Below are 15,856 nucleotides of genomic sequence, written 5' to 3'. Positions count from 1 at the left end.
AGATTTTTAACCACTAATGTGTTATGTGGATATTGTTTCAGTGTATTATCATTAAAAGCAAATGTACACATGTCTCTTCAAAAGCAGACAAAGATATGTCGATGTATGATGAATTCCTTTGTGGATTAAGGGCACAGACTTTGTTATTAACTTTTGTAATGGCCCGAAGGGACCCCAAAAATGTTTGTATTGACTCAGCACTCCTGGTTAACAAAATGATATGGAACGCAGCCTTCACATTCCCTAACACGGCAAGGCTGCTTTCTTCATCCTGTGCACATACACACGTTACCTAAATCATCTTTGCAGATGTGTGTGTGAACCAGAGGTGTCTGTGCTCTATCTGCCTGTGAAGGGCAATAACAAAATGTTACAACCCATCTAGCAATAAACTATGCATCCTTTCTCCAAGTCTTTGCTTACATTTTATTTGCAACATTTCACCTCCTCTATAAATTTTATTTCATAGTCTTTAGTAATTTCTGGCAACATAAGTAGATACCCAGATGGTATCTCTTTTCTCCATAAGCAAGAAATAATGCCTCAATATAAATTCCAATCCCACCTTTTTATGATTTAGATTCTAAATTTTAGAAAGCAGCAACACACACAAATATTGAGACAATACCTTTAGGTGAAAGAGATAGCAAAATTTAGGATAAGAAAGCACTATGTGATGTTAACAATTCAACAGTGACAGAATAAAACGATACCTGATGACACAGGCGTAAAGACCACTGTCCTGCAGTAACGTTGGCCGGAACCAAATGGAGTCCTCTTCCTTGCTCATTCTGCTTCCATCAAAGGCTATTGGCTCTTCAAAGTCTCCGGGGCCAGAGCTTTTGTACCACATCAAACTGAGTCCAGCACTTTGGGCTAGGGAGTAATTGGCTCGGATATAACCATAGAAGAGTGCACATTTGATTCGAACAGGCTCTCCCACCAAAACTTGATATTTCTTTATATCGACAGACCAATCTGTGCATCCATCAGCTATAATTCAAATAGAGAGAAAGAGAGAGAGAAAATATTATAAAAAATGGAAGCAATTAGTTCATTCATTCATTTATTCATTCAACAATATTTATCGAGCATCTATATTGGACAAGATTCTTCTCCAGGCACAGAGAGCGCAGCAGTGGATAAAACTCAGAAGGGCACTGAATAGGAATCTACATTGCTAACAATATATTCATCACTTCCTTTTCTTCTGCTGCTACTTATTCTTGGTTTATATCAGTGTGATGGTTATTGGTGTACTGCCTTTCCACCTTAAATCCACCTGTTTGCCTGTTCTTCGAAAATAGGTCTGGACTTTTGAAATAGTTTTCCTTTGCTAGCTGGCCCTGAAGATTTGTCAGTAAAGGGTGCTGGAGAGAGAGTGCAAAGGGAAAGGTTTTGCTCCCTGGTTCCAGTATGCTTGCTTGGAAGGCCCTTCTCCAGCATTTGGATCCCGCAGTGGGTACTTCTCCAGTACCCCAGTTCTGCAGTGCATGGGAATAGCTTGGGAATTTTTTAGCAGAACTTCAGGTAAGACACCTTCCTATGAACAGCTTTACCAGCTACCTTAGGAGGGCAAGTCTCTGTCAAATTGCAAAGGGGAGACATTCAACAAAATCTACCAGTGTGGTACCTCAGTGGCTTGTGACCTTCAATAAGCCAGGTACTTCCCAAATGAGGTTTGGGTCTCACTCTGGGAATGGGAGGATGGTAGCTCTTCCTCAGGTGCTCCATCTCAGTTAGGGGTAATGGCAGCCATTCCTCTATTCTTTAGACTTATCTTTTGCTATGGACTGAATGATTGTATCCTCCTAAAATTTCTATGTTGAAGCCTTAATCCTAAAAGTAATGGTGTTTGGAGGAGGGGGCCTTTGGGAGATAATTAGGTTTGTATGAGGTCATGAGGACAGAACCCTCATGAAGAGAGTAGTGCTCTTGTAAGAAGAGACACCAGAGCTTGCAATCTCTCTCTCTCCTTCCGCATGCTGACAAAGAAAAGGCCATGTGAGCACACAGTGAGAAGGTGGCCATCTGTAAGCCAAGAAGAGGGCCCTCCCCAGAAACCAAATCAGCCAGCACCTTGATCTTGGACTTCTCAGTCTCTAGAACTGTCAGTAATACATTTCTGCTGTGTAAGCCACCCAGTTTATGGTATTTTGTTATGTCAGCTGAGCAGACTAATACATCTTTCTTACTAGTCAATCCTTCATTAATCCAATACCCCATTACATCTTTAAAATATTTATATAAACTTTCCTTGGTCAAATTAGCATGTATTTTCCTCCCTGGCTGGACCTACACTGATAAAATGAAGAATAAGTATTGTACAGCCAAAGAAGGCAGACAGAAATAAAACAAAAGGGGGTCACGCTCTTGCAGTGGTTTCACAGCCAGAGATAGAGGCAGATGGTTACTTCGCTCTGATTTCTAGGAGCATCAGGGTCAAATGTAAAGTAGAAACCATGGAGGGAAATGGGACTGATCGGGTGGGGACTGGCTGGGTTTTCTGGGTTTCCTGGAAGAATCATCTTCCAAATGGCATCTTGGCACCATTTTTATTACCTCATTCCTCTGTGCATTAGCATATGTACACGCACACATATAAACACAGACAAAATGACAGGTCATCACAGAGCACATACATCACTATTATTATTATCATGGATAAGTTGGGGATTTCCTGCTGAGAGAGGGCAGCTGCCCAACACCTAGCAAGATAATCAGTATGACACAGTTCCCAGTACATAAGTGCTGAGCAAAAGGGCAAAAACCAAGAAAAGAGGACCTCTAAAAGCTGTAGCATCTGAGTACTGCAAGCAGGGTTTAACTCACTAGAGATTAAAAAGAAGGCAACCTGAAAGATCTGAGAACAGGAAAAATAATGTAGAATTCAAAAGAAGGTAAACGATCAACGTGAAAAAGAAGATAAATATTAGAGAGAAAATGAAACATAATTTATGGAATTAGCTAAATTTCTTACCTTAAAATAATATCTAACATCTGATGAGGACTTAACTCTGTGCTGAGTTTACAAATCTTCATTTACCTTTCACAAAAACATCCATATAGGCTTTGACCATTGTCCCTTCTACACAGGACCATTCTCACCAACAACTGCATGCCCCTCTTCCTCCCTTCCTCCAAATGTCACCTCCTCCAAGAGTCCTTTTCTAACTGCCCTGCCTGAAACATCACCATCCTATCCTAGTCACTTGATCCAGATTCTTCTTTAACATTTTTCACAGGACTTGCTGCTGTCTGATGTGACATTATGCACCCACTTTTTATTTGCTTTCTGTCTCCCTAACAGAATGTATGCCTCTTAAGGTCAGGAACTTGGTCTCTCTAATTCACTTCTTCAGCCCCAGTGCCTAGAACTGTGCTTGCTAAGCACCTCAACACACATCTACTGAACGAACAAATGAATGAAAGAATGAATTCTTGGGTAAATAAACAAATTAATGGCTAAACTTTACAACTGAAGAAACTCAACACCAGCTAACATGTGGAAGTGCTGGCACTCTCAGCCAGCTACATCTGACCCTAGAATCTATTCTCCCTACCACCAGAGTAATCTGTTTCCTAAGTAATTGAAATCTTCCTATTAAAGAACCTTGTTGACGTACTGCCTAGAGTAAATATGCTGGAAGCTTGGTGGACATCATCCATGTCTGAGTTACTACCACCATCCCTGTCAATGACTGCTGCTGGGATGGCACACCACACTGACAGAACTGTACACAAACAGAGATGTCAAGGTTATGTAATGATATGCAGTATTTATCAACACAACTTTGTACACTTGTCCTATCTCATGAAGTGAATCCTTGGTGGGATTTTATTTCAAACAGTTATAGTTCTGGTGATAAGCAGGAAATTATCTTGTTTCACCACTATATGAATTACAATACAATTCTAGAATTACGTTATTATAACTGAGATCATCTGTCATAGAGGATATCACTTTCAGTGCAAAAGGTTGAAACAACCTTCAAGGTAGCAGTATAAACAGTTAGATGAAATTATTCAAACTCTCAAAAGATTTGTAAGGTAAAGCAAAATGCTTGAAGCTAAAAGCAGAAATATTTAGCCTAGGAATTTCTAAAAAGTTACTAACAAATTAGATCAAGAGAACAGAAGGATAGTTGTGTTGGGGGCAGATAGAGATATTAATGCACACTTTTAGAATATTCTTACTGAGAATAATGTGGAAAGAAAACCACAAATATTACTGAAAATTAGAGTTATTTAGTACTTAACTATCAATCGAGGAAAAAAGTTTCAAACCGCTCTGAGTCACATGCCAAGCAAAAGGTAGTGGTGAAATGAAGAAATAACAGCACCTTGGATATCAGAGACACTTTATGTTCATTTTAATACGGAAATAAGGTGTAGGATCTGTGAGTTAGGAAGTTTTATTACCATTAAACTAAATGTATGATATTCAAAAATAACTATAAAATTATTAACATGTTAATACTTTTGGGGGAAAAGGTGGTAAATAATATAAAGAACAATTTAAGATATTTTCCAATTATTTTGATAAACATATTTAAATAAATAATGGATTTAAATCCTTTTTCAATAATTAAAGCGTTGGACTGAATGAAATAAGGAGTGATACTTTTTCCTTTTTTAACATTTTGCTTCATTTGCACACACTCTCACTCTGAGTGTATCACATTTTTTTCCTAAACCATTTGAAAAGAAATTAAAATGGAGACATAATGACACTTCACTCCTAAAATGTGTATCCTAAAGTCTGTATCTCTTTATAAAAAAGGACATTTTCCTAATATAACCAGAATGTTGTTATTGTTGTTTAATCTTGTTGAGCAGGACAACTCAGATTTTAAAAGAAAATGTGATAACTTAAAGCCTAACTCTTACTGGGGAGGGGGTGGGAAGGGATAAACTGGGAATTCAAGACTTGCAGATACTGACTAGTATATATAAAATAGATAAACAAGTTTATACTGCATAGCACAGGGAACTGCATTCAATATCTTGTAGTAGATCACGGTGAAAAAGAATATGAAAAGGAATATATGTATATTCATGTATGACTGAAGCACTGTGCTGTACACCAGAAACTGACACAACATCGTAAACTGACTATACCTCAATAAAAAAAAACCCTAAATCTTGATGACCAGAATTGCTATTGACATGTTTAGTTTTTTCTTACTTCAGAATACAAGCTATGCTGGCTTGAAAACAGTCATTCCAAACCAACATATTTCATATTTTTAGACACTGCTAATTACACTATATAAGTTATCAGGTAATAACCTTTATTATTTTTTAATTATCATTGAGTAATTTATATAGGACAACAGTATTTAATCAGTTTTTCTGTCTGAGAATAAAATACCCTTCCATAAGCCCCTCTCAAAAAGGTGAGTGACTGAACACAAGCATCTAGGGAGAAGAATGATGTTAGTTTACTCTGCAACTTGTACCTTTTGTCATAGACTGAAATATCTTTCCCCAGCAACAACAACAAAAATCAACCATTCCTGTTAAGTGGCAGGGTCTTGGAAACGTTTTTATGTTTTCACTTAAAAATTTTAGGCAGTGAAAATATAGTGAATTCTTAACTAGCTCACAGACCTAAAATGTATGCATTTACATATTCATATTCATACTCTTTTCAAAACTTGCAAAGGTTAAAAATAAATATCTGGTATATTGGCATCATTGGTCTCTACCCCTAGCGTGCTTGGAAAAGGCGAACTTGATACATGATGGAGGTTAGGGACTGTAGGCCATGTATATTAGCTATCACAGACAGGGAACAAAAAGGCTGAGGCTAGATTCTAATGAGGTGAATTCTGCTCTTTATCTGCACTAGCTGCTATTCTTTCCAAATAGGAACTTCATAAATGAAAATTGGCAGTGCTGGAATCCTTCTAAGGAGGATACAGAGATGTACCAAAGTTATCCGCAACAACGAGAACAGCAAAATAAGACATAAATTAACCTTTATAGTATACATTGGTTCACACACACTGTCTTCATCTCTACTTCCTAGATTATGTTGATCTGACGTGGAATGTTGCCAGATTTCTGCCTTTAAAAATATATGTAATGTAACAATTTTGGAAGATTTCTTCCAAACATTTTGGAGAGATTTATTGGTTGCATGAGTCAGTTCTACTTTTACATTTTTATGTCATGTGGCACTTCTTCTAGACTTTTGGACCTATTTCTGAGCAATCTCATCTGTAGAGTGAGAAAAAAAATCAGCCTTGAGTGCCAAATAGAGCTCAGCAAGTCCTTGAGAAATGGACAGTTAACTACTCTGTACCTTAGTTTACATCACTCATTCATTTATCCAGCACTCACTGTAGGATAGGGAACATTCTAGGTACTGAGTGTACACAGGGGACTAAAAGGAGTTCTAGCTCTCACAGAGAAGACAGACAAAACCCATAGAAATAGAATGCATCAGGAAGCAAAAATAAAACATGGTAAGGGGCTAGAATGCCTGCAGTGCTCTCAATATGGTGGCCAGAGACGGGTAGTTAGAAGAGTGAACATTAGAACACAGAGTAAACTGGGCAAATGTGTGGGATAGCAGGGTTCAAAACAAAGGTCCTGAGATGGGAATGGACTGGATATGTTTAACAGACAGCAGAAAGGCTGCGATAGTTGGAAGAAGTGAGTGGGGGAGGGACTGGCCTGATCCTCTAGGACCTTTCCTTATCTGTAAAGATCATTATTTGTGTCTCTTATCTTCTTGTAAGTGCAGCAGTAATATTGGATGTAGGGGGCATCATATTCCACTAGGACATCTTAACTAATTACATCTGCAGAGACTCTATTTTCAAATAAGGTCGCATTCTGAGACTCCAGGAAGGGCATTAATTGGCGGGGGGGGGGGGGGACTCGGTACGCATTTGAGTCCAGGTTGGTAAGTGGATGGGCTTTTCTGGATAATCAAATGAGTTGGTAAAGACAAGAGTGGCATGTGCTCCATATTAAGATAGAGAACAAAACACCTAATGAAATCCCTCTTAATTTAATCAGAAGGAGCTCTGGGCTCTATACGTCACAGATTCACCACACAAAAAAATTATTATTTTTCATTCTCCTTGTGGACATGCTTGTTAGTAAACACAGACTTGGGAAGTATATGTAAGAATAGTAGAGGGTGTTATATGACCTATGGACAAACCAGACCCAAGTTCAAATGCCAGCCAACATCAAGTTCAAAAAAGTCTCTAAAGCTCTCAGGGCCTTCATGTGCATGTTGAAAAATCAGCTTTGTGGGTTGTTCCGGTATTGATAAAGGAAATTTTCCCGTGCCTTGGATTTGTGCTTGTGTCTGCTGTATGCCCTGGGGGAGTGATGGAGAGCAGAGAGTGAATAGTCAGAGCCCCAGAAGAAAAAGCCAGAGCAGAAATTCCATGAGTAAAGACAGCATTGCTGAGGAAACACAGAGCAAGAGATTTGTTCTGTCTCAACACAGAACTCTTTTTTTTTTCAAGTAAACTAATGGAGCAGAGATATAACTGGGAAGATCAAAAAGAATTTAAGAAACGGGTGGAATTTAAATTGTGCCTCAATTCAAAACTTGTTCATTGGAATGAGAAAATCCCAAGTCAGTGGGATATACCATTTTGATAGCACAGTAAAGGGTAAGGTTCTGAAACAGTGGGATGGGGAGGGGACAAAAACATAACCAGGTAAAAATAAGATCAGAAAGGTGGGTTTGATAAGACACCAGGCCAAGAAAGCTGAACTTAAACCCATATCCAAATAGTTTACAAATTTTAGTGTGTATCAGAATCATCTGGAAGAGTTGTTAAAAGACAGATTGTTTGGCTTTACCATCAGAGTTGCAGATTCAGAAGGTGTTGGCTAGGACCTAAGAATTGGCATTTCTAAAAAGTCCCAGGTGATGGTTCTGCAATGATAGTTTTGAGAAGCACTGCTCTCATCAGCTGTAGACAGTGGAACATGTATGTGAAGGAAGTGGTATTCTGATTTACATTTTAGGAAGATCACTCTAGTGGAAGGAGATAGGAGCAAGAGACCACTTAGAAAGCTCTTGAAATAGTAGAGATGAAGTAAAGAAGTGGGGGGAATTGTGGAGGCAGAATCAACAGTATGGTGAGACGGATCAGACAGGAGAGATGAGAGAAAGGAGGAATCAAGGATGAAGCTGAGGTCTCAACCAAGGGATTTTGAGAAGATTGTGACATCATTAATGTAAATAGGAGCAGAATTAGGTTCAAGGTGGCAGATAATTAAGTGTGGTTGGAGAAGAAAACTCATTTGTTGTCTTATAGCACATTTTCTGCCTTTGTCACAGGTGTTTATACAGCAGAACATATTGCTTGCATTGTCTAGTATTTGCAACAAAAGCACCTCTGTGCATCCTTTTCATATTGTGAGCTCTGCTGGGCATTAGAGTCTCCTAGAGTTAGAGAAAAATTCAAGGGAAATGGGAATGAAGTCTGTTGTGTATTTAATATGCATTTGCTTTCCTATGAATAATATCACAGAGATTAATTGTCTGTTTGATTAAGTTCTTGCAGAGATCGTGGGGGAAAATTAAACACACACAGTTTGTGTATTGCTCCTTCAAGTGAATTTCTAAGTGAGAATTTTAAAAAAGGTTAGAGCCATTTTTTCACTGATGCTGAGTCTATTTTTATCACTGTATAAGTCTCATGAAAATACATAATGTGTTGTACACATATTAGCTTTACAAACAACTGTTTGGGCATCTATCAGATGGGAATCTACTGACACTGCATTTTGTTCAAGATATTATAAACAAGTATCTGTGCATGTCTTGCATGATCTTTGTTTCTCATTTTTGTCATGTGTGTAAAAACAGCAGTTCATTTTATGTGTGTAGAATTCCTTCATTTACATAGCATTTTCATAAACACTACCCCACTGCAACAAGGAAAAAAGTGGTTATAAATTCAGAAAAGAACTCATGGGTAATTTTTTGTATTTTTTCATGTGGACCTAGCAGAACAGAACAGAAAAAATAAAGTCAAGAATAGAAGGTTTCCTTGAACTTAAAACTCGGTTTCTGGAAGTTTTGTTGACAGGCTCTCAGGTATTCTTGAAATAATCAAAGCAAGCAGAAATCCATCTTAGACAGTAGAAAATTACATTGATACAGATTTTGTTATTTTTGGTTTTGTTTTCTGCTATCTTTGTGAGTGTACCCTTTGTGTGTGGGGTAAATTCGTACCCATTTTTGAGGGCTGATAAATTAGAGAGGATGCACTTATGTGAAAAACTGTACTGGATAGTTGTCAATATGGACATATACTAAATTCAAAGCAAACTGAAGTCATTTCAGTGTTACTTAGCAATTTAAAGATCCTTAAGTGAGATTATCTTCATAGTCTCTTCATCAATACTGACTAAACTCAGAACTAGAGGAATCTTTGGGCCCAACAGATGGTACCCCATGATAATGTTTATTGCAGTTAGTTATTATTATTTACATGAAAGTTTAAATTCTCAGGGAATGGCAGTTTGCTTTTTATGCAGTTAACTAGCACATACTTTTAAAGAGGAACATATAGCATATAACTTCATAATTCATCCAGCTCAATATTCCTTCTTTGGCTGCTGTACCAAAAAGCCGTAGCTAGGTTTCCTTTTGTATCTCTCAAAGGTTAAAAACCTAGGCCCTTAGTACTTGTCATTTAATGTTTCAGAACAGAAAATACTTAAATTTGGTGAGGGGAGGAATGATTTTACAGTATTTAGTCTGAGCCACCTCTGGAGGGAGGCATTCACTGATTCATGCTTCATTTCAACAAATATGTATGGAGAACCTGCTATCTTAGGGACTGCTAGGGTTGGGATGAAGCATTTGGTTATCTCACTGCATATCACAGTAAGCAGGGTTCCCATCCTTTATTCTAAACTTACAGCTTACATTGTTTCCATTGTACTGTCATGGGTAAGATGGGAGAATGAGTCTCAGACTTTACTTTTTCAATCTAGCATTCATGGATATTTTCAAAGCTAAACAAGGCAGTGCTGTGGGTCCCTTTTAGTGATCATTCGTTAATGTGCTTTTTAAAATATTTTTCTCTTTCATTGTTCCCCAGTTTTCTAAGGCAAGTGCCTGTCTTTGTATTTGACAGCAAGGGCCACACTGGCCTATACAGAGACCCAGCTGGGTACCATGCAATTATGAGAAATAAATATTTACTGTGAAATGTATCAAGCTGGTACATTCTCTTTCTTTATTTCCATTACTGTACCATGAAAATAGTCAATCACATATTCTTTTATTTTATAAATTGGAAAATACTGAATAATTCAACGGCTGTGAAATTTCAGAACTTCATTCAATGGAGCTGTAGTCCCTGATCTCTATTTTAATATGCTGCCAGTTACTGCAAGTCATAATAGCACAATACAGGGTCCAGGATGAATATCACTCACTCAGTTGTTTCCTTGAATGGCTTCGGGGTATGAAGTAAACTATACTACAGCACTGTCCTCATAATGAGATCGTTCTGCTGGATAAACAAGCTCCCTGCAGGCCCCACCTGCTGATAGGACCCAGTGAACCAAATATTTAACACTTCACAGAGGCTCCTCCCTGCCATTCTTCAATATTGCGTGCATTATTTTCAAGAGAAAATTTGATGCAAAGAAGGAGAAAATTGAGCTACTGACTCCTGGGTCCATTGCTACAACCTGGTTTGGTAACAAAGATTCAATTCAATTTCTGGGTCTTGTGAGATAATACAAGTTTCAAAGTTTCCAATAAGATTGTCAAAATTTAAATTCATGTTCTATCTGTACAATTTACACACGGCATTCGGTGAAACCAGTCTGCCCAAGGAAACCACTGAAACAAAGCATGGAGATGAAACAGTACTTGTTCATTTGCTTGAAATATTCACTGAAAAAAAAATGACTCATGAATACAACGCCAACTTTTAAAATATGTTTAAAAGATGACACCATTGCTTTAAAGACACTTCTTCCACCATTAGAATGAGGGTTCACACAGAAGGAAAACAGCACAGTTTAGAGATAATACTTTGATAGTTTTCACGTGCAAGGATGTCAGAACACCAGATCTGGTTCAGTTGCATGTGTGTGCAATTTGTGTGTGTGTGTGTGTGTGTGTGTTGTTTCCCCCTAAGTTCAGTGTTATAATGTTAATAAACTTACTGTCTTGTAGTTTTCTTACACAGACTGCACAACAGAATGTCAAAAATGTGCCCTTTTAGTCAGTAATTCATGTACATCACCCTCATAATAGAACCACGATGCTATAAGTTCTTTAATACAATCATGAAAAGAGTACTAAGAGAGTGCTAGCTTTTCCTAGAGGAGTCAAAAAGGACTTCATGGGAGCATACAGGAAATGGGGCTTTGAGATTAACCATTAAATGCATGATGGCAATTCTAAGAAGTGAGAAAAGGCAAGCTTACAATGTGAGTAGTGAAAGTCCCAGGATAGACAGTGGTGGAGGAAGTGGTTGAAGTGGGTGGGCCATTTGTTTATTTATGTGTCCTCATGTCCAGACCAGCCATGACCAATTGGTGCAAAGATGGCCCTCTAACCAAGGAGAGTCAATTTGTAGGCAGGTAAATAATCGATGTCTTAGTTTCATGAGAAAAGATGAGCTGACCCAAGAAATTCCTCTTCTCTGAGTAATAACAAGGGGCTTAAGGTAGATTTAGACCAGAGGTGATGTGATGATCATATGTAATCCAAAGTAAAAATAGAAATGCAACTAAGAATAGAGAAAACTAGTCCTAGAAAAGTAAGAGTGGAGATGACACAAAAAGAGAAGGTTAAAAAAAGTAGAGAAACGAAGAGACCCATTAAGGAAAGAGCCAGAGACCAAAGAAAGTCCCCAGAACTTAATTCTTGACTTTTTTTAGTTATGAATATAAATCTCATGTATTTTGATAATAAAACACTTAAAAATACTTTAAAAGGGTTCTGAACTTTACACCTAAAAAATCTCATTAAATATTTTCATAATTTGAATTGTACAAGAAGCAGAATTTCATTTTCTGCATTATTATTATTATACAATATGAATTGTTCTTTAAAAATTATTTGTACATGTTGTTGGCTGCATATATATTCACTCTATAAATGCATCATAATACTATTAAATATTTAATTTGTTTTAATTTTCATTTTAATATATAGTATCATGATCAATGCCATTCTATACACATTTTGTTTGAATTTCTGCTTTTGCTTTCAACTTGAATATCTAAAGCAAGACTACTGGGTCAAAAGATACCATATGTTTTGCCAAATTGCTTCTGTAGAGTTTGCATCAATTTATATTCCTGTATGTAATGTATGAGAGTATCCATTTCACACCATTCTCGCTATATGAAATTATTTCCATACTACTGCATTTTCCTACATACAGTGCCCATTCTATTCTTTCCATGCCTGCTTATAAATCCACAAACAATGGTGGTCCAGATGAGATTTTTCTCCAGTGAATGCATTTTTTCGTACACTTTTCCTTCAATTTCCAAGTATATACTGATGACTCTGAATCTACATATCCATCCGTGCTCCTGTTTGGTGACTTTCAAAACTGTCATTCATTTATTACACTTGGTAAGCCCTAAATGTAGTGCGTCCTTCTTATGGTGGTGGCTGATGGGAGGAGGGCTTGCTTATTCATTTTCTGTCTTACCCTGTGTGCCTCACCTCAACCTATCAGGTCATAATTGGTGATCTCTTCTAATACAATTAAACTTTATTGCTAATGAAAACATTTTGATATCTATCATGTTTCATTAGTACACACTGATAGGCAATTTTAAATCTTTAAACTTACAAATTCACACAAGAATAAAAATACCAAAAAGAAGATTTCATATTTTCTCTTTTCCTGAGCATTGTCCTATAACATATAAATTTAAAATCTAACTAAAAGTCAAATGTTAAAAAATAAATAAATTAGATTTCAAGAAGGGTTAATTAAAATAAAGCTATCACCTTACAATAATGGCAAAGTATTCATGCCTTAATCTTAAGTTGTGAAATCCATATATACTTGCAAATGCAAAATTACATCGCTTATTATTTTGAATTTTACCATGGGAAAAATATAATATATATGTATATGTATACACACACACATATATATATGGAGAGGGAGAGAGGGAGAATGCAGTATTTCACATCAAATTCAATGGCTTTACTTAAACAATTCAAATTGAGAAGAGAATCATGTGGCAAACCACCATAAATGTATTTGCTATTTGGTTTCCTCCTTGTGGCTTCTAGTCTTGGACCAAACATGTGCAGTAAAAAAGACAAATGAGTAAATCCAAGCATTACATTTCTCTTTCAACTTCAAGTCTCCAAGGTTGAAATCTGCTTTGTGCCAAGGTCAGCAATATCGTCGTTTCTATTTTTCTGCATCATTAACCTGAGAACTTTTGTACCCATTCCCTTCTGTTCCTTTCTTGTTGAGGGCAACTCAGAAAGATGGAACAAGAGGGCTTTGTTTTGTGTACCAGGGATCTGAGTTTATGGTATATTCAAACTGGCTCTGATTTGTTCTGAAAGGAAGGTGGTAATTCCCCAGAGCTATCTGAGGGGTCTACTTCCAGCTTCCTTGTACCTCTGCACATTTGCTCTGATTAGTAGCCTGTAGTATAAGGGTATCAACATTAACAAGTTCACTGAATTTGGGATCAGCAGGTCCAAATGGGGCTAGTCTGAGAGTGTATAATAAACAAGGACCGCAAATCCTTAGCTGCATCATGAGATGTTCACGACTTTGGAACTCTAAACAATTTATGTCCATTTATGGCCTCTAATTAAGGCACAACCTTGTAAATAAACTGACAATTAGTTATTTGAAGCGTAAACAAGAAGATAGTTCTTTAATGGGCTGTTTAGTCCTAAAGACCTTACCCATTCTCCTCCAACCAGTCATACATATTGTTTATGTTTATTTCATATTCACTTAAACACATACATACCTTCTATTGCAATTTTGAATTGACCCTCTTATTACTAAATGTTTTAAAAAAATCAAAATAAATGGGGATAAATAGCATTTTAAAAAGAATACTATTACAATATCAATTTTATCTCCATAAAAATTTGCTGGTACATCCTCCTAAGAGACAAAACACACACTTCCAAAACTTCATTCTATGATACAGATTCCATGTATATAACGAATGCAGTAAAATCCCCACTTTCTCGTGCCTGCCTAGATATTCAATCTGATTATGAGATATATATATATGTATATATCATGTGATGTATATATATATCACCAAATTATTTTTTCTATGATATATAAGCATCACTGTATACTCTATTCCACTTGTATATTGCGGAAAATCCTTAATACAGTTGTATTCTTTCTCCAAGGTTCTAATTTGCTCATTGACTATTATAAAATGTAAAGGAACAAGTGCCAAATTAAGTAACAGAAAATAAAAATACCAACAACACAAGATAAATGCAACGTTCTGGGGTAAAGCCAACCAACTAAGATGGACTGACTTTAAGGGAAGATATTTCTTGCATATTTAGCATTAACAGCTATGTCACACTTTTGGAAAACTACTGCATGGTTCATTTCTACTTGAAGAGCTTTGACTTACAGACACCTATTAATTCACAGTTATTTAAATATTTCTAAATAAGTGAAAACTATGCAGAAGTAAACACTTTAAATAATAGGTAGGAACAGAGTTTGACGATAGAGAAAATCAATGAAGCCAAAAGCTGGTTCTTTGAAAAGATCAATAAAATTAATAACACTCTAGCAAGACTAACTAAGAAACAGAGTTTAATCAAAATTGCAGTGTAATAATTATCAAGACTGTTTAGTATTTTATAAACAGGTACATGTACAGTAATTGAGGATCTAGTGCCTGAGAGCAAAGTATATTTTTTCAATGCTTAGGTCACTGTTACAAAGATACATTTATATTAAAATGATAAATTTATATATTCATATAAAATAAACATTATATTCACAGTCTTTTTAGGTTTCTACTACAAAGTATCTACAGGAGCCAAAACAAAACTGGACACCCTCAATCTTTCCTTGTCTCTTCCCCACTCCTGCTTCTGAGAATGCTCACTTAGAGATGAACTGTAACCAACTTCAGTCTTCAGTCTGCAACCACAGATGGCTTCAGGACTCTTCTAAAAGAATAGCCTCATCAAACTTCCCCCAGTACTTGAGTCTCCCAATGCTTCACTACCGAAAAGGTGCTTTACTGACAGAAACTTCAAGTACACAAAAATGGTAACATATATATTCCAGTGACTGTGGGGAGAATATATCCCCATCATAGAAGTTCTTAAAAGAAGGAAATTCTGATTCTTGCTGCTATTACAATCATGGTAAGGTTAGGAAAATGAGGCATGCTTTTGATACCTTTGATAAATTTTGACATCTTGGGGCCAGTTTGTATTGAGTGTCAACACAAAGAAGCAGAATATACTATTATCACTAAAATACTATGAGTAAAGGATAAAAAAGAAATTTTTAAACATTTTCATGAATGTGAAAAAAGAAAGAATACATATAGTAGGTGTATATGTGTGACTAAAGTCAACCTGACCCATATGTAACTAATTACTTAAAAGATGTAATAAAACAGAAACAGCATATTTTCTTACTCCTCCCTACTTTGGAGGCTAGAATATATTAAAACATGTTTAACTTGGAGATCTATAACTTTTAAAAAGAAGAGCACACTGTTTTAACTTTGCTTTATTGGAGAGGGGTAGGTAGAGAGAGAGAATAAATAATGAATAAGATTATAAATAAAAAGGAATTAATAATGGTGAGCCAATTCCAGGATAGTTTTAACAGAGATCAAGTACTTA

General features: G+C 36.5%; 1 protein-coding gene across 1 annotated transcript in view; it reads right to left on the bottom strand.

Moving 5' to 3' along the window:
* IL1RAPL1 (interleukin 1 receptor accessory protein like 1) overlaps positions 1-15,856 on the bottom strand; it is a 1,130,590-nt gene that overhangs the window by 526,540 nt on the left and 588,194 nt on the right. The window contains exon 3 of the mRNA XM_006209422.4: positions 714-993. Within this exon, the coding sequence (XP_006209484.1) occupies positions 714-993 (280 nt within the window). The remainder of the gene's footprint in view (positions 1-713; positions 994-15,856) is intronic.

The sequence above is a fragment of the Vicugna pacos genome, chromosome X, assembly GCF_048564905.1.
Source record: "Vicugna pacos chromosome X, VicPac4, whole genome shotgun sequence".
NCBI classification, from domain to species: Eukaryota; Metazoa; Chordata; class Mammalia; order Artiodactyla; family Camelidae; genus Vicugna; species Vicugna pacos.
The sequence above is the reverse complement of the archived record's forward strand: the minus strand, read 5'-3'. Positions and strand labels throughout refer to the sequence as shown.